Source organism: Planococcus citri, chromosome 4 (genome assembly GCF_950023065.1).
Source record: "Planococcus citri chromosome 4, ihPlaCitr1.1, whole genome shotgun sequence".
NCBI classification, from domain to species: Eukaryota; Metazoa; Arthropoda; class Insecta; order Hemiptera; family Pseudococcidae; genus Planococcus; species Planococcus citri.
Genome location: NC_088680.1, coordinates 52,116,959 through 52,136,118, shown reverse-complemented (window position 1 = coordinate 52,136,118; position 19,160 = coordinate 52,116,959). Strand labels below are relative to the sequence as shown.

Genomic DNA, 19,160 nt, shown 5'->3' with positions numbered 1-19,160 from the left:
TAAAAAGATTTTATTTTTCGAGTGTGTGTGTGTGTGGTGTGTGCTGGCATTGGCTGGTGGCTGTTGGCCGCGTTCGCCTTCTTATCACGTCTGACGTCACCGAGCGAGCGAATTTTCATGTGTTTGTTTTTTTTGTCTATTTATTGTCAAATTGTTGACAATAAATTCGTTTTGAAATTGTGATGCCGTTTCCGTTTGTAAGAAAAATGTAAAATTTACTTTTGTTTCGGTTTTTAACTGTTTTTGGTCTCATCTACCGAAGCAGGTGAGATGAATATTGAAAGCTGAAAGCAAACCTCTTGTACTGCAGTCCATCTGCAGTCACATCTGTGACATATGTCGTAATATGGTGTAACTCTTTGCATGTCCATTTAAAATTTATCCAATTTGCAATTTAATTTAAAATATTATATCAGTCTACAACAAATGATCTTAATTATAAATACTAATGACAGTTTTAGGTGCTGCTTATATCAGACAAGATCGTACTCTTTACTAAGATGACTCGTAAAACTGCTTGCGTTATCCGGAGGGGTACACATTACGATATAACAAAGGTAATTGACTTATGTTATTATTTTATCCACCAAACTTTGCGAATTCTTCCTAGTTTTCCTCTCAGCTCCCAATTGTTCGGACACCTCGTAAGGATCTTTATTCTTAATCTTATATATGTATTATTACAGATTATTTCGTTTGAAACATTTGCCCAGTTGCTGTCTGCAATATCGGCCGAATTTGGTGTTAATGCCATAAGGCTGTTTAGGATCAGCGGCGAGGAGATCCATCACGAAGATCAGATAGAGTAAGTGAAGCAACATTCTGAATTTAACATGGTATTTGCTTTATAATATGTACAAAGAGGTAATTTTTGCATACGGTACTCAATCTAGCGAGTGTAATAATATATGTATTTTTAATATCAATTTTACAGCAACGAACAGGCCCTTTATCTCACTAACGGAGAAGATTTCGATTGCCATTCTGTACCCGGCCCTAGTGGCATATCTGCAGTATCATCTTCAAGACTTAGTCCGGTAAACGATGATTTTCCGGTGATCGATGATGAAGTGAATAACTTGTATTTTTTTAGACTACTTATTAATTATACTACAAATACATGTACTCATAGAGTTGTTTTTTCAGCCTGATAATATCCAGCTGTTATATTACCGGCTTCAAACATCATTGGTCGTTTTGGGCGAAGTAGCCTCCAACATTCTGGGCGACAAACCGTTAAATTCATCATCGGAATCGTCGTCGACGTCTTCAGAAGAAGAACCCGAAGAGAAGAATAATAAAAGAAGTAATATTCCAACAAGAGGAAAAGATCCGCCATCTGCCCAGACGATATCACACGATGTTCTGTACCGGAATACATTACAAGTGTTACGAAAGTTGAGAAATCGCATTTGTCACGCCGGCAACCCTAAAGAAGCTCATTTGGCTTATAATAGACTGATTCAAACGCTCTCTAAGCTAATCGAATTAAATCGGCCGGATATAATACAGAGATTTATGAGCGTCGATTTTCAAATTCAAATACAAACTGCAAGGATAGTGGAGGATTTTTCAGAAGTATGACAAGAGACTCTGAGTACAAAGTTTCGCTTATGAAAGAGGTAGGTCAATTCCTAAATTTCTCTAAATGGTATTCATATTCTAAGTAGGTATGGACACTTACGTTTGGTTTCATTTTTTTTTTTCAGAGAAAGGCGGATAAGAAGATGATGAAGAGATTAAAGAAGAATAAAAAGAAGAAAAAACATAAGAAATCGGGTAAATGAAAATTCTTTGTATCGCAGTAAAAAACTATTCATTTTTTTATGATTCTTCTTCGTTCTATCAAAAATTTAAATTTAATTGAAATTGAAATTAATTATTATTCATATATATTCCAATTTTCTAGTACGAAAAATTACGTTCAATTCGAACATTAAAATTATTCTTGTCCTATTTTAAATTAAATTATTTGCGAAAATTGTAAATATCATTATTCGAATTTTCTAGTACGAAAAATTACGTTCAATTCGAACATTAAATATTATTCCTGTTTCATTTTAAATTAAATTGTATTATCATTACACATGTATAAAATCGCGCAATTTGTTTGCATTTCTTATTGTAACGACGAATTCTCGCCTCAACAATATTCATCGGAAAGACCATTTCCCAGAAATTTCACCTGCTTTAGTAGTAAACTTTGCCGATACGTCTGTCTGACTGAAAAGATTTTGTTCAGTCTGGCGATTTTTCCAGCTTAGGATAATTATGTAGTATTCGTTTCGTTTTGGTGATATGAATTTTCTGATTAGTTTGGAAGTAGAATATAAATTATGCTCATTTATATTTTTGGATGTGGTGTTGAGTTTCTATAGTTTATTATAAATCGTCTTAGTTACTTATTTAATATTTTTTCGAATAATTTGATTTACATTATTTTGAGTCTACTTTTTTCATACATCAATATCGATGGTTTGGTTTGGATCATATATTTAGGTATACAAACCTTTCTGATGGACAAGTAAGGGAAGAATTGTTGACTCTGAATGGGTTCAAATTCGGTTCGAATGAGTATTAATTTTCTTTTCTTCGTCTGAAGGAGCGATGAGCATCGAAAGAAAATACTGATTTTATCGATAGATAGGTACTTGAGAAGATACCTAGGTATAGAGAGAAAGCAAAGGGTTTGACATCGATCGTTTTGTAAAAATTGATAATAAAAAAAAAAAGACTAAAGAAACTAAAATTTTGGTACCTAGGTCTCAAAATGATCGTAAATTATCTCAACATTTTCATAAAACTCGCAATAAATTTGCAAAATGTATATCTTTTCAAAAAAATGGAAACTTTTCTGAAATATTTCACCTTGTTTTGCGTGATCAGTAGGTACCAATTAATAATTCTTACTCCAAGCCTCTACCCTTTATAAATGCTTCAATAGATCCAGGGTGGGGTAGGGAATGGAAGGAGAGAAGGGTTTGGTCAATGAAGTACACCTGAAAATCTTTGTACAACGATAAACATTGTATTTTTTTCCAATTTTTTTTGCAAAAATTTATGAATTTTATGATGAATAAATTAAAAGTTGTTTCTTTTCCTTCACAAACAACCGATTGAAGCTCAATTTCGTACCTACAAAATAGGCCTGGCTCATATAACTCGTTTTTTTTTTATTTTTGAAAGAAAATGAATCAACTTTTCAGTCAGCACTGCAAAAACACGAATACGAAAAAAAAGAGTTGAAAGAAGCTACTCAAAGTTGGATTTGAGTTGGAAAAAAAACCTCTCTTGCTTTGCCCTTTCCGAAAAAATTCATCTGTAAAATCTCAGCTGCTCAAACGATCTTTTCAATTTATTTATTTTAAATTTTTTGAATCTTATTTTGAAAAGTTCATTGACTTCAAAGGCTCTGAAATCTGCGATTAGAAAGCTAGAATTTTTACTGAAGATAATTATCTGTGGCCGTACTCTTCGGAAAACCATTTCAAATTTGAGAATTAGGGTTGAAGAGGTACGAATAAATATACAGATAGGTATAGTATGCTTTTTTGTTCTATGATTTTATAGACATCGAATAATGAATTTTCTTCAATTTGGGAATGCTTAGTGCATGGAAAATAATTGAATGTGATCAGATTTGAGTTCATAATCGAATTAGATTTGTCTTGATTTGTTCAGATCCAATTTTTTCCACTAGGATCTCTCATTTTGTACAAAAAATCCAAAATTTAATAGTAGATAGGTATATACTTTTAATTAGTTTGAACTTTGAAGTTGATAATTTAGCAAAGTTTATCAATTTTATAAAATACCTACCTATCTAATCTATTCAAATTAACAAATTTCTTCCAGTAAAAATTCTGTAGGTACTGTTGAAATTCTTTTCAGTGTTTCATACGTACCTACTCCTACAAATACGTATTTCAGTAGGCTACCCATCTTAAGACTCACATGTGTATTTGGCACCAAATAGAGACTGCCTTGGCAGACACTCATCAATCAGCTGGGCGCATTACAGCTTAGATAGAGGGTGTAAGGGATGGTTAAGGGATGAATAAAGTTGCATACCAATGCTATACATATGCTGCACTGCTGCAGTCAGCAGTACAACTTCACAATAACCCTAGGTAGTATACATTTACACAATAAAAAAAAAAGATGTTCTCTTGGTTACTGCGAATATTTTAATATAAAGAGAGAGAACAATAAATGAAACAGAATAGGAACGAATACCTGCTTCACCAGTGCATGTCAGGCCACACTCTCAAAACAAATAACCAGTTTAATGTACAAGGGATTTTTAAAAAGACGAGCAGAAAGCACAAACTGGCTGAAAACCTTTCCGAGGGAATTTATTCCCTCCTCGTAGCTGGATGGTTGGCTGCCTTTCGTTTGTCTCTAGCGTAGTGCTACCTTCACAATATCGTAAATAATACTGTGGACCAAAGTAGGTAGTGCCGACATTATGCAACAATGCTTACAAAAATCAGTTAGTTGACTCATCTTCGGTAATAACATTTAGATACAGAAAGCACAATGAATTGAATACCTAATCGAAATACCAATGTGGGAAGTAAACTTGACAATTTTCGATATAATCACTATAAAAAACTCGATAACAATATTGAACTGAAGTGAGGAATTCTCAAAAATACCTACCATATATCTTAAATCGTGATACTGATCACAAGTAAAAATAAAGTTACAAAATACGAACTAAGCTCTTTAAAAAAGGACACTTGAGATTTATTTTTGTTTAAATCTACGATCTACACTATAAATTAAATTCCTACTCACAAATAAAATATAAAAAGAAAAGGAAAGGGTAACAACATAATTCAAAATTACAATTCGTTCGTATAAAATAAAAAATACAAAAACTTATCACTAAAAAAAACACACCGATTTTAGAAAAAAGAAAAAAAATTACGATAGGTTTTAAAAATTACACATAATTACACGACAAAAACGTGCGTATATTATTTCAACTAAACTAATTCCTATTTTAGGAAGTACTCGTTTTAAAATTATCACAAATGCATCAAAGTAAACATAAAAGGTATTGAGAAAACAAACCATACTTTAGAAAAGTTAATTTTTCCTTCAAAAATTGACAAAGTTTAGGTTCATACAACCATCATAAAATAAAAATTCTTTCGTCTATATCACATCATTATAAATCCAAATGCTAACTCGGCATTTCTCAATATTATAATGACTCCTCGTAAAAAAAAAAACTCCATCATGAACCGACCTGTCATCAAATAGAAAAAAACCAGCAACAACACTTGGGTTTTTAAAAAGTTTCAACCTGTTTGCTTACATCGTTAAATCTAATCGTTCTTATCGCATACAAATGGAAATCGAACTAAACGAAGTTGATCTCCATAATCGCATATTATTCCATCACCAACGCTTATAATATGTCGGATAAATACGCAAGCATCGGTTGGTCCTAGTTTTACTAAACGAATCGTTTCGCCAGTGCCTACGTCGAGCACTGCTAAACAACCCTGTAACGAAACAAATTCAACGTCAATTAACGATATTTACATTAGAAGAATGAAACGTGTGCAACAATGACGTACTTGTTTCGATGTAATCAAAAGATTATGCGTCAGCATACAAAGCGAAGTACAAAACGAATCCATCTATAAAAATATATCGCAGTTATAAGATTTATAAATTGGTAGCAATAGAATAAATGAACTTTTCAACTCACTAATGGAATTGTGTTTAAAAGATGTCCTTGAAATCGATCCCATACGCATAGCTTTTCATCCTGTCCCAAACTTATGACGTAGCTAGCAGAATATGTCAACGCTGTTATCATACCATCGTGAGCTTGTATACTGTACATGCATGCTCCTAAAAAAAAAAAAAAAACACAAGTAGTAGGTTCCAAATCTTCAGTACAAAGTATTAAATTCTTATTTCACGTTCTCATTACCTGTATGAAGATCCCAAACACACAATAATCCATCTTGACTGCCAGATCCTGCCATCGATGGATTAAATCTATCTATGAATACGCACGATACAGGTCCATAATGACCATGAAGAGTATAAAGCAGAACTTGGTTTTCTAACAGGAACACCTGATTGAAAAAAATGCATAAATTTAACCAAGTTTAATTATTTATAGAGTCACTCGAATCGACTGCACTCACTTTCAACGTGCGATCTTCGCTACCACTAATGATTTTATTTCCCTCGCACTCTAATACTGTAATCGGTTTGGTATGCGCTTTCACCGTATCGATTCGGTAACATCGCAATTGTTCGGACTCTCCTAGCTGCCAATTGTACACAGAATCAACACTACCGGATCGTACGTGACATTTACGATGCTTCATAGGGCCATTAGCAGCCTCAGGAACATTATACGACGGAACTACTTCCAGTTTGTAGAAAGATATCGTGCCATTCAACTTGGCAACTATCACAAGATAACCGACGAGCTTCACCGAAGTGATGCTGATTCTGTCGTCGACGTAAATACACTGCAAAAAATATCCAAAATGAGTATTTCGATAAATATACCCAACACGATCGTGATTATGCCTCAAGTTACCTTCATTATACCGGTAGAGCATTCCCAAAATTCCAAACATCCGTCAACGCAGCCCAAAACGACGATATTGTCTTTACAATCGATACACCAAATCGGAACATTTCTCGATGAATTCGTAACAGTTGCAGAACGATCGTTTGTAATATGATTTGCAGTGAATGAATATACATTTTCATCTTTCCTTCTATCTAATACTTGAGCATTGAAATGTAAATTTGAGCTTTGAATCGGAGATCTCGCCACATTATTCGAGTAACTGTACAATTGTTCGTTACTACGATTCAACGACGGTAACATATTTATCGAATCGTTTACGCGTTTAGCGTTGACTAGTTGATTGTTGAATGTAGGTCTGAAAAAGTGAGACATTTTCAATGATGTTCGAGAGCGGAATGAGTTATTTCAATGAACCAGCAGTAGTTACCTTTTACGTTCTATGTCAGCGACAAGTTCACCGGTGAAAGCATCCCAAACTTTGACAAAACCTCCTAAGCACGTGCTTACGATTACATTGTTATCAGATGAGACGCATTCTATTAGATGAGCATGTCCTTCAATAGTAATAGGTAATGCTTCCAAGACCACCTGCGAAAACGATCGAGACGATGTTCATTTATCGAGCAAAAAAATATGAAATCAACTCCGGATTTGAAAAACGAACCTGGGTAGGCGAAGATGACTCATCATTAGACGAGCTTGCCCAACTGGACCTCCATTCGGCGTAATTTCTCGTACACATACAACGATACAAGACCACGAAAGTGTAAGCTACCACGAATACGCTGACTATACATAATAAAGCTGTCATGAATATTTCCATCGGTGAGGATGGTATGAATGGTCTAACACGTTCTTCGCTATCTGGTATCGTACTTCTCATGGTACTTTCAACATCTGAATAAAAAAAATCCAAGTCATTTTAGTTGACCTTAGGGTTGAAAAGATTCATACGACAGATAAAAAATTCACCTGGGAAATCAATCGGATCGAGAGCAGCTGCCAAGGATTGCCATCTGAATTTAATTCCTTTTTCATCCGGATTTCTCATCGATACCGCCGATTCAGATGATATACTGTGTATAAGAGTAATTGGCGGTAACAATGTGATGTAGGAACCACTGAGAGATACATTGTAGAGCGACAGAATGGATGGCCAATGATACAGCGAAAGTCTCCGTCGAGTATCGTAATCCACTTTTTTTACCCAATAGAATTCTTCGGAAATATTATCATTTTGTCGCAATTCCTAAAATTAAAATTGAAAATTAAAAATCCGATCATGTTCAAAATTTTTACTTTTTTTGGCTAAATCTCACCTCTTTTAGTTTTAATTTTTTAGCTTCTTCGTCACCTTTCTGAAGTTTATCCGAATTTAACATCGAAACGTGTTCATTTTTCCAAGTAACCGGTTCGTTGGAGTTTCTAAAATCTTCATCGGGGCTGATTTCAGTAACCTAATATTCGAATTGAATTATTTAATCGTAAAAAAAAAAAAAAAAAAATGAAGCCTACAAAATTTTACTAAATCATACCTCGGTGTCAGCAGATCTCTTGATGAAATTTTGAATGGTATCAGCATTGTATATAATCACACCAATCCACAGCACCATTCCGACCATAAAACTCCTCTGAACGAATCGCGTTCGAGCCCAAAAATGTACCACTTTCATTCGTTTTGGTACGTGCTGATTAGCCAAAGCTTTATGATTACGTAACGGCGCCACTACATTCTGTCCAGTTAATCTCGGATGAGATCTCGATCTCGATAACTTCCTGCTATCCTCTAAATTCTGGCCGTAATTCACGTAATTATTTTTACCCATCGGATTATTAGTATTTAATGAGTGATACGCGTAGTTAGGATACGTTGATTGCTCGGTGCTCTTAATATTCAATGACAGAATTGTTACGAAGAATACTGTTTGTAAAAACAGATCTGATAATAATCCGACAATAGCAAATATGCAGAACTCCTAAAAAATAAAAAAAATGAAACCGTTTCAGATCATATTGCAAGAAGGGATAATTTACAGAATATTTTTCTCACCTGTATCGCAGGTACGAAAGTCAATAATCCAGCGGTTAATATAGTAACTTCGATCAAAAAGATCTTGGTGATGTTCCAACCTTCTTTACTTAATCCTTGAGCAACTCGTATTTTTACGTCGAGATGGGAAGTTGTCGAAACTACTGACTTCATCAGTACCAATACGTTTTCCAACCCGACGATAATGACTAGATAAGGAAATACCTGAAAGATCAAATTACATGAAAATAATTTCTTTAGATTACAGATATTGTCGCAGCGAAATGAATGTACCTGTTTGCCTCGTTCTTTGCCACTAAATTCTAATCCAAAGAAGAAACAAATACCGATGGTAACGGATAAAGAGGCTAATACAGTTAGAACAACACTAAACGCCATGCACATCTGAAAAAAAAAAACGAAATTTGAATCCATCTTCCAAAGAATCAATTTTGACACCTCGAAGAATACAAATCTCTCCTCGATACTCACTTTGTATTTTATAAAATCCATTTTCCGGACCAAAAAATATATATACAAGAACAGCATAAGATAGGTTAACGATAATGGTATAAGTTCTCCATAATTAACATCCTCGGGATAATAAATATGGATGGAACTCTGACTACTATTATTGCTACTTAAAGTCAACGACTCGGAAAGTGGATAAAATTTCTTCAAGTAAGTTCGTAAATCTTCGATAAATCTGAAACCAAAACAATCAGGTAATTAAAAACGAGTGTACGAGGGACACATGAATTAATACAGGTTTTCGTTTAAATATTTACACTGTATGGTGCTGAGTTATAAATATAGTCACAGCGAACTGAATCACACGTTGTTTGTTTCTTAAAGGGTAACGTTTTATTCCAGCTTCTTTAAGAGGTAATCCGAAACACATTTCGGAAATACTGATTTTTCCTTTACCATAATTCTGTAATAAAATACTTCATGAAATATCTATCATGCTTGATTCAATATCTAATCGCTTACTGTCCTCACGTACTTGATAATTGTAAACGGTATTGATTAAATTGGCATCCAATTGAAATTTATTAATATCCTGCGTCCAAAGATTACCAGGTGAGAGAACCAAACAATTATATTCCGGTAAAACGGAGGTCATCTTGTTTGTTTTTCTTCTTATATTTTCAATGTGCAAACATATTTTGTCTAAAGATAATGAGCTATAAAAATAACAGAAAAAAAATGATAAAAACACGTTTATTTTTATATCTGCAAAGCGCATGGTAAACTACGTATTTGAACTTGAGGTGATATCACCGTCTAGTCTAGGCAGATAATAAAAAAAATGAACTCACTGATTGTTGAGTTGGTAATTTCGTATTATTTCAGTGAGTTTAAACGATTCGGCTAAAGGACTTCTAAATGCATCAGTCAACAGGAGATCTTCGGTCCACGGAGATACCGTGCTCTTCAGTATCACCTACGTGTACAAAATTAATATTTAATTACATCGTGCTTGTTTATTAACCCTTTGCACGAACGATATGCACTTACCTGTTGAATGTAGTACTTCGATGGTCCGTTGAACCATCTTGGTGTTGTAACGTTGACTCGTGAAGCATGAGTAGAGAAACTTTGAGGTACATTTCCCGGTAATGGTAAATATGTCAGTGGAAAACTAAACCACGCAGAGTAAACTTGAATTAATTTTCAATGTCAATACGTAAAAATTAATCTATTTAGGTATAAATACCTGCTCAGAAGGATGATAATACTCGTCAAGATGATAACAAACACCGGATGACTGGAGCAGAATAATCCATGAGCGTAATAAATCTGAGCCACGCGATCTGGTAAATACCTAGGCACAGAACTTTCCGCCCACCTCGGATTAGCCATTCAAAAGCATCATGTATTGCACTAGAAATAACAAATTTAACGTAGCCATTATACATACTGAGGTGACATAACACACGAGTTTCATCAATTTCTACACAGATAATCAATAAAATCCACTCTACGAGAGGTAATCTACTTTGAAACTAAAGCTAACACGATTCTTAACTATTGAGCCGGTCGTATAAGCTCTATAAATTACGCACTAGAGTAATTACACTTATCGATTCATATAGCAAAGTTCATAATCTTCATAAATTAGACATAAACAAACATTCACCAGTCAAGTGATAGGTACTGTTACTTTCTTGATATTTTTAAATTAATAAAAGTTAGCTAATCATCATTAATATGTCTGTAAATGTTACTGTGAGAATGCATCGATTAGGTAATATCTTATGTATCTTCATTATCGACATTTAAATCAAAATACATTCATTTTAAAATGAGCCAAAACACAAGAAAGTTTCCCATCATTCAAAGCACGTGGGAATCGGATTTAATTCTTATTGCGGTGCAGTAATTTATATTCATTCTACGAGACTTATTCGGAATTAAGACATTTATATGAAAAATAGACAAAAATCGAAAAATTACTGACGTATACGAAAAACAAAACATGCTTACAAGCGAGGATAAAAACGGATTATTTTTCATTCCAAAGGCAAAACGTTACGTAAACGTTGATCGATATTACATCAACTGAGATAGAAATTGGCAACGAAAAAGAACTTAATGTTCGCACAACACTTGCACATGCACAGGAAATTAAAATTATTAAAATTTTCGCAAATTTGTTTCAAAAAAATTAAAAATTTAATCGTCTATAACTGATAAAAGATGTAGGCGATAAAAACACTCACGGTGTGCTTATTTCACAACATTTTCGTACACAAAATTGAAAAATAGTTCATTTGATCACAACTGAACGAATCATACGTTCTGGTCAATCTCGTTCTTTTGAAAATTTTTTTAACAGGTTTGCTATTTTAGCGAAAAAAATCTCTTCCACGATTACATTTTGTATTTTTCGGAAACCCAGCCTGAGTGTTAACTCGTAAAAAAAATTGTAAGGAAGCTGAAGCTGATGATGAGATAATAATTAGGTTTATTTTTATTTGGTGATTAATTAAGTTAATTTTATCGATTATTTCCGAGTCTTTCGCGATTTTATTTCTCGATAAACAACTATAATGTAATACGGTTTTCATTTGGTGAAATTCAAGTGTTAAAATGTTAAGATTCCTTAGCAAAAAAAGGGCTCGAGTTGACCCAAAATCGTATAATTTTTCCAAAACAAATATCCAGAATTATGGACCGAATAAACATTTACTGCAATGCAGAATCATCTTGTTGGACGGTACAGATGTATCAGTTGACTTATCTGTGAGTATCTTCATACCTGTGTAAATTGACCTATGTTACATTTTATTGTCTTACTTATCTTTCGTTTTACATTTTGCAGAAAAAAGCACTAGGAAATGATCTATACGAGCAAGTGTTTTATTCATTGGATTTGATCGAAAAAGATTACTTCGGTCTACAATTCACCGATGCGAATAATGTACAGGTATGTATCAGCGAGCTTGGATTCGATTTCGAACCGTTAATCCGACGAGTGTTTGAATTGTATTCCATTTTCTGTTTCAGCACTGGCTAGATCCTACGAAATCGGTCAAGAAACAAGTTCGAAGTAAGCAGTATACATGTGTTTTATTTGTTAGAAACACATACTCGTATTTCCACAATTAACATTTCTTATGTGTGCATTACAGTTGGTCCTCCTTATACTTTACGTCTCAAAGTGAAGTTTTATTCATCCGAGCCGAATCTTCTACGTGAAGAATTGACCAGATACCAGTTCTTTTTGCAACTGAAGCAAGATATTCTAGAAGGACGTCTCGAATGTCCTGAGAACACAATGATCGAATTAGCTGCCTTGGTCTTACAATGTAAGTCCAATACACTCGATATATGTACCTTTACAAATCGTTTATACTGTTTCGAAGCATCACTTATCTAAACAAAATGTATTTCACCTGTAATCAATTTTCAGTTATTCGTCTCGTTCAAATAAGCACCATGTTGCCTTATAAGGAAATAGAATCCTTACAAAAATAACGGTACAATTTGGTCACTTTGTGATTGTTTTTCTCTGCTTTTTGATCTTCAGTTCACGCCTGTATTGTTTTTTTTTTTGTGTGTTGCGAATCAATAAGGCTTCGTAGTGTTTTTGGTAGTTTATTGAGAGAAAACAAGAGTTGATGCATGATGTTTGCCCTGATCTTTGCTGAATTAGTGTTTAATTATTTGTATCGTTTTCTCATTTGTAGCCGAATTGGGTGATTATGAAGAAGAAAAGCATACTCCGGCATTTATTTCAGAATTTCGTTTCGTTCCTAATCAAACTGAGGAAATGGAAATTCAAATATTGGAGGAATATAAAAATTGCAGGTAGAATATCCTTTCAATTTGATTTTTCTCAGATCCTAGAATGGTACTAGATAAAGATATGTTTTTCTTTCAGGGGTTTAACTCCAGCTCAATCAGAAATGAAGTATTTAAATAAAGCCAAGTGGTTGGAAATGTACGGAGTGGATAATCACATAGTTATGGTGAGTTTCCATTGTAACCAAAGTCATCTTTAAATCATCAGAATAACAATTTTTTTTCCAATTCAGGGAAAAGATGGATGCGAGTATTCTTTGGGTCTGACACCTACGGGAATTTTGGTTTTCGAAGGCTGCCAAAAAATCGGATTATTTTTCTGGTCAGTATACGAATAATCGAATGGATTACAATGAATCATCAATTCGAATAATCGTGATTAATAATTCGCTTCTTTGAATTACAGGCCAAAAATAAGCCGATTAGATTTCAAAAAGAAGAAATTGACGCTGATTGTTGTCGAAGACGATGATCAAGGAGTAGAACAAGAGCATACTTTCGTTTTCAAGTATGCTATTCTTTGAATACATCTCTTGGATCTTGATTCCGAATTTTATTCATTTTGTATTTGATTATTACAGATTGGAAAACGAAAAAGCCTGCAAGCATTTATGGAAATGTGCTGTCGAACATCACGCATTTTTCCGACTCAGAGCTCCAGTCAAGGGAAATTCAGCCAAGCAAAACTTTTTCCGAATTGGGTCTCGATTTAGATACAGGTAAAGGTCATTGCCTCTCAACTCTGAACTCGAGCCAGCAAAATGATCCCTAATTTTTCATTTTCCGTTTCAGTGGAAAAACAGAATTCCAAACTACTCAGCAAAGCAGAGCCCGAAGAACAGTACAGTTTGAAAGACGTCCGAGCCAAAAATTCGCTCGAAGACAATCACACGTCTTGAGAGAAAAACAAAGGTACGTATATTTTAGTAAATGATTTTCTTCGAGTAAAAAGCCCTCTCTAATATCGTCTAAATTTTTTCTCAGGAGTCCAAAAACGGCCGATATACCCGAAGATAACGACGGTACAACGCCCCTCGATACAGATACATCTGCGATCATCACTGTAAGTAAAATGGATGTTTTTCATTTCGTCACCGTTTGTTGGTTGTTATTTTGACTGTTTTGCAATTCAAACGAAAATGTTTACATGTCATCGTATTACGCTTAACATCACGTACCTAACCTAAGCTTCCGTGTCACTGTTTTACGCTTGATTTGTGTTATCTGTGTGCATTAGGTTGATAAATCAACAGTCCCTGATGTCGTCAGCGAACTCGATAGCGCTTCTGATGTATGTGATTCAACCTCGCTTACTGATGCAACCGAATCGGAACCTGTAGAGATAAAAGAGAAACGTTGCATTACACCTATCACCGTCACTCATTTCCAGAGAAACGGCTCTGGGAAATTAGAACGCGTTGTTACTCCACCTCCTCTTACTCCTCAACCCGTAGATGACTCGACTAATAATCCTTTCATGACATCACTGCCGATTAAAGTATCTAACGAGATTGTTTCAACGAATCCTTTCATTTCTACTACTTCATTTTCCAAGACAAACGATAAGGAAAATGAAGACTCGGAGATACTGGAATCTAAATCGGTTGTTAAAGATACTCCTGTCGAAATGGTTTCGCCCAAACTACTCGAAAAATTTGATAAAATACTCGTAACTTCTCCTCGCTTAGCTGCCAAAAGTGATAAACTCGTGTCTCCTAAATTTCCACGTAATGACGTAGTTGTGTCGCCTAAATTGGCTAATAAAATTAATAAAAATCAGGTGAGTTATTTTACACCTTTGCTTTTGTGCTTGATTACGTATTGTCGAATGTCGAATATATAACTTACACTTTATGTGAAGTAGGTACCTACCTATTCACGTTTCCGAGATTTAAAACCAGTAGATGAGTTTCGTGAAATTATACGATACTCATGAAGCATTAGAAAATATTTGCATTGATTTTGACGATAATTTATTCTTCTAATTGAGGTTTTTTTTTCAGCCCGACCCAGCACAGCTGAGTCATATTTCACCTTGGCTGGTTTCCGATGCTTCAGAATTGTCTCCTATTGGTGCATCGAAGGAAGGAGGTGTTCCTATAATTCATAAAAGTGTAGTTATAACTCAATTGTAAGTTGTTTTCAGTATTTAAAATGTGTAAAAATCAGGGATTTTTATCCGTTACTCGATATTACGATAATTTATTGGAAAAGTATTCCATCATCTTTGTTTATCAGAATATAAGTATGAATAATAGAGAGTCCAGGAACCAGGAGTTCCTAAACAGTTCACTCGTGTACCTATGAAAGAGATGAATCACTCAAAAATTACCCAAAATGAAAACAAAAATCGAATGACGATAATTTTAAAAAATATTCGACGATCTAAAACGAAATGTCAACAAAAATTAACAAATTGAAATGTCACATTGAAAAATGCATTGTTTGCGTTAACGTAATTTGCATTACGTTCCGTACACGTCTTGTCTATCAGCATTATTTTAACTGTTTGAACCACGGTTTCTTTTTTTAGATCTTTACAAAAACTCTTTTACTCGACTCGATATGATATTTTAGTCAAAATGCTGTCAAGGTGTCAAATAATCCATGGGTATGCGAGTGATTACCTGTCTGTGTACTTACTATGTACTTACCCTTGAATTTCAACCCAGTCAATGAAAAATTGTCCCTGTAAAATACGCTGAAAAGCTGTACAGATCAAGTCGTCACATATATAGGATAAACTATAAGTAGATAGGTATGTGTATCTATTTACATAGCGTCACACTCTGAAGTCTCGTATTTAGATTGTTTACTCGACGAAATTTTGGTATTTATTACATCCAGAAATAGACTTCAGAATTTTATGAACTTTGTATAATAAATAAGTAGGAAAAATTTTTGTACAGGATTCGATCGGCGAATTAAATAACTTGTATGTGATATTCTTCTATAATTAAGAACACTTTTTAAAATGACAATAAATTTATTTATTATGTTTTTAAGTTTGTAAACTTCATACTGCCAAAAACAACGATTTCATCGAACCATTCAGCTCATCATGGTGTTTTATAACTTTCCAAAATTTCCTAATCACATACGTTAATTTTTTTTCTTCTTTAACGAGTGTGCCATTTTACGGCATTTATATTACGAATCGACGAATTCTTATGCTTTTTTCCCCGTGGATAAGAAAAATGAAACGAATAATTGACTATTTTTTAAAACTTTTTTTTGTTTTAATTTCTGTGATGTATTTTTTATATTTTTATTTATTTTGTGAAATATATTTTAGTGTTATTTCATCTTTTGTATTTATTTACTGTTCGTAAAATTAAAGTAATTTACAACTTTTTCGAGGTGTGTAATTGCATTTTTTTTAATGACTTCATTTATGCACCTTCCACCTTCCGTTTGCATATGTGGTTATCCAATGTGAAGAGTTTCAATTTTACCCTGAGCACTTTTCAGCTGACTCATTTGCAAAGATACTTGAATTTTATTAGTTTGCGTTCATTTGAGTGAATTCATGAGGGCCTGTGAGTAAATTAAAAAGGAAATCACGAAGTTATCAATAGTTTTTATTTTGCTAATTCATATGGCCGTGAATTTCATCGAACATGTGTACCTATGCGGGTAATTTAAGCGTCAGTTTTTGACTCTATTATACATATAACCACGTACAATATTGGAGCATTTTTTTAATACCTTTTTTCGGATGAATTTTTGTTGCAATTACACTCCCGTTTCAATTATTCGTGCTTTATCTTGCGTCACGTTTTACGTCCTGAGAATTAGTCTTGAATACATTTTCAAATAATTAACCAAGTTACCTACATATAAGCGTAATTTTAATGTTTTCTTTCCCATTGAGAAATAAATCAGTAGTATGCAAATAATAGTTGTTTCAATATTGATTATCCACAAGAATGGTTCGTTAGTATTGTAAACACTGTGTCTTTAAAAAAAAAAAAAAATAGAAAAAAAATGAAAAATTGCGAGAGTAATCAATACCATGTCATATGATAGAATTCAATGTCAAAATATCAAAATATTTCTTGAGTGTATCGCTGGTGAGAAAAACAATTTGAAATGTGATCAGAATTTTCAGTTTGATAAGAATTTCCAACGATTATTTATGTTTGAAATAAAAATTCAATCATTCGATTATTATTTTTTTAAATGATTTATATTGTAACAGATGACATTGTGCACGAGAACATATCTGCATCATTGCCCTATCAAATTTGTATGGCAATCGAAAAATGACTTGGAAAAAAAATGTATGCTTAAATTCGTTTTTGAATATATGTATACTGTACCTACATTATTTTGAGTCATTCATTCATCGACTTAAAAAGGAATAGAGATTTATAGTCAAAAATTTTCTAAGAGGGGTGACGAAGAAGGAGGAGAGGTTTTAAAATTGAGAGAGAATTATGGGACTAGTTGGGTTAAAGTGTTCGATACCAATTTTAACAAAATTTGAATTTTTGAAAAAAATAAACAAATTTTTTTGCTACATCAGAGCGATTTTTTCTGGTTTTGATGAATTTTGAAATTAAAATTTTGAAATATGTACAGAAGAGGCTGAAGCACTGGATGTAAAAAAGTTAATATTTACCTACATTTGGTGTCAAGTGTTATGAAGAGATGTCAGATGTCTCATAAACAAAATTTTACCTACTTTAAATTCATTTTTGACAAATCGAAAATTTATTTTCATTAGGTAGTGAAAAATTCATCTTCTTGAAATACTTGATGATCGTGTTTTTTTATTTGAAAAACAATTATAATAAATAACGAATATTTCTTCAACGAGTGATGTCAACCCCCCCCCCCTCCCCCCGGTCACCAACAAAGCATCAAAATTTAAAATCATTTTGTGCTTATTACGAGATATTTAATTTTTTCGTGAATTTTAAGAATCCTTTTGCCATCTATAAATCTTTGAAGCATAACTTTTTGATAAATGCAAAAAAAAATACGAGGTTCTGAAAATGATTAAAATAGATGATTCGTCCTAAAGATGAAAAAATTTGGCTTTTTTGCGTAAGTTTGTGAAACAATTCCCCTCCCATGACACAATCAGCTATTGATTTCAAAATTTTTCAAAAAACAAGTATTTTACAACTTTTTTTTTGAATTTTGGGCGAAAAAATCAATTTTTAGCAGTGCCACCAGCAAGGAGGGAGCAAGAGGGGAAATTGGTCCCCAGTCTGTATTTAAAAAAAAAAAATTGTAAACTTCACATTTTTCAGAAGAGAAGTGCAGTGCACATTTTTGAAAATAAAATAAATAGGTAAATTCCTACTTTATTTTTGAACATGAAATAAAAGCTTCATTTCTGAACAGAAAATTAAACTTTTATTTTTAAATATAAAATGAAAACTATATTTCGTTTTTGAATAGAGTAGGTATGCAAACTTTATTTTTGGAGAGAAAATTAATTTTCAAAAACAAAGTAAATAAATACGTAAAAACTTCATTTTTGAACAGAAAATTTTGAAGATAAACTAAAAACTTCATTTTTAAAGAGAAAATAGAAACTTCATGCAACAAAATCCATAAAACTTTTTCACTGAAAAAAGTCTCTCGTGAAAAACGCTCTCAAAAATTGATAAAACTATACTGTGAGTATTTTTTTCAACCCTCATGAAACTATATTTTTAAAATTGAAAAAAAAAATAATAAAAAATTAAGAGCATGTAATATTGAAGTTGGTAATTATTAGAATGGATAAATTTGAATATTGATTCATTTTTTCGAATTCATCCCTCATCTGTCCTTAAACATAATGGAATGGAATCATCGAAAGATTGGAAATGACTTGTGGCATGTCATTCGTTAAAGATTTCGTAGATTTTAAGTTGAAATATTTACTTATTTTTCGTGCCTCTCATCATTTGAAATTAAAAAAAAAAAATTTGATCGTGTTAAAAATGAGATGTTCAAACTCAGCTTCTTTGAATAGGATAAACATGTTGCCTACTTTTGAAATCAAAGGAATTAATTGTCCAGGTAATTTTTTCATTTTTTTGATGAGTTTTTTTTATTTTTTTAAAATTATTTGTAAAAGCTTTTAATGAAGTTTTTTTATACAAATTATTTTTGAACTTGAATCTCTCACTTTTTCTTCATTATCTCAAAGCTGAAGATTTTCCAATCATGAAGACTGTATTTTTTTGTTGCAATTGTTCAAAAACGTTTCATGCAATTTCAATTTTCCATTCTTCAAATATGATA

At 33.0% G+C, this 19,160-nt stretch overlaps 3 protein-coding genes across 7 annotated transcripts; 2 read left to right on the top strand and 1 right to left on the bottom strand.

The window, feature by feature from the left end:
- The first annotated feature begins 33 nt into the window (after nucleotides 1–33).
- LOC135842544 (uncharacterized) lies at nucleotides 34–2,105 on the top strand. 3 transcript variants are annotated; one of them, XM_065360051.1, is made up of 6 exons: nucleotides 34–265; nucleotides 456–557; nucleotides 687–805; nucleotides 935–1,037; nucleotides 1,147–1,622; nucleotides 1,710–2,105. In XM_065360051.1, exons 2-5 carry the CDS (start codon nucleotides 501–503, stop codon nucleotides 1,582–1,584), a joined length of 717 nt encoding a protein of 238 aa, XP_065216123.1. In that variant the 5' UTR covers nucleotides 34–265; nucleotides 456–500; the 3' UTR covers nucleotides 1,585–1,622; nucleotides 1,710–2,105. The 3 variants fall into 3 exon arrangements, with proteins under 3 accessions (XP_065216123.1, XP_065216122.1, XP_065216121.1); XM_065360050.1 differs by having other exon boundaries at nucleotides 37–265; nucleotides 462–557; nucleotides 935–1,070; XM_065360049.1 differs by having other exon boundaries at nucleotides 37–265; nucleotides 935–1,070.
- Nucleotides 2,106–4,724: 2,619 nt separating this feature from the next.
- SCAP (SREBP cleavage activating protein) lies at nucleotides 4,725–11,252 on the bottom strand. Of its 2 annotated transcripts, XM_065360044.1 has the most exons (20): nucleotides 11,094–11,252; nucleotides 10,324–10,490; nucleotides 10,125–10,248; nucleotides 9,926–10,050; nucleotides 9,610–9,790; nucleotides 9,392–9,537; nucleotides 9,096–9,309; nucleotides 8,898–9,008; nucleotides 8,625–8,828; nucleotides 8,110–8,550; nucleotides 7,894–8,031; nucleotides 7,547–7,823; nucleotides 7,239–7,471; nucleotides 7,002–7,162; nucleotides 6,578–6,929; nucleotides 6,174–6,506; nucleotides 5,954–6,101; nucleotides 5,726–5,871; nucleotides 5,592–5,654; nucleotides 4,725–5,516 (listed from the first exon to the last, which is right to left on the bottom strand). In XM_065360044.1, exons 2-20 carry the CDS (start codon nucleotides 10,467–10,469, stop codon nucleotides 5,337–5,339), a joined length of 3,723 nt encoding a protein of 1,240 aa, XP_065216116.1. In that variant the 5' UTR covers nucleotides 10,470–10,490; nucleotides 11,094–11,252; the 3' UTR covers nucleotides 4,725–5,336. The 2 variants fall into 2 exon arrangements, with proteins under 2 accessions (XP_065216116.1, XP_065216117.1); XM_065360045.1 differs by lacking the exon at nucleotides 11,094–11,252 and having other exon boundaries at nucleotides 10,324–10,714.
- Nucleotides 11,253–11,491: 239 nt separating this feature from the next.
- Nucleotides 11,492–16,271, top strand: LOC135842541 (band 4.1-like protein 5). 2 transcript variants are annotated; one of them, XM_065360046.1, is made up of 13 exons: nucleotides 11,492–11,852; nucleotides 11,932–12,036; nucleotides 12,117–12,159; nucleotides 12,242–12,418; nucleotides 12,800–12,920; nucleotides 12,994–13,081; nucleotides 13,148–13,236; nucleotides 13,321–13,422; nucleotides 13,496–13,633; nucleotides 13,707–13,826; nucleotides 13,899–13,977; nucleotides 14,152–14,694; nucleotides 14,918–16,271. In XM_065360046.1, exons 1-13 carry the CDS (start codon nucleotides 11,700–11,702, stop codon nucleotides 15,047–15,049), a joined length of 1,890 nt encoding a protein of 629 aa, XP_065216118.1. In that variant the 5' UTR covers nucleotides 11,492–11,699; the 3' UTR covers nucleotides 15,050–16,271. The 2 variants fall into 2 exon arrangements, with proteins under 2 accessions (XP_065216118.1, XP_065216119.1); XM_065360047.1 differs by lacking the exon at nucleotides 14,152–14,694.
- The last annotated feature ends 2,889 nt before the right edge of the window (nucleotides 16,272–19,160 follow it).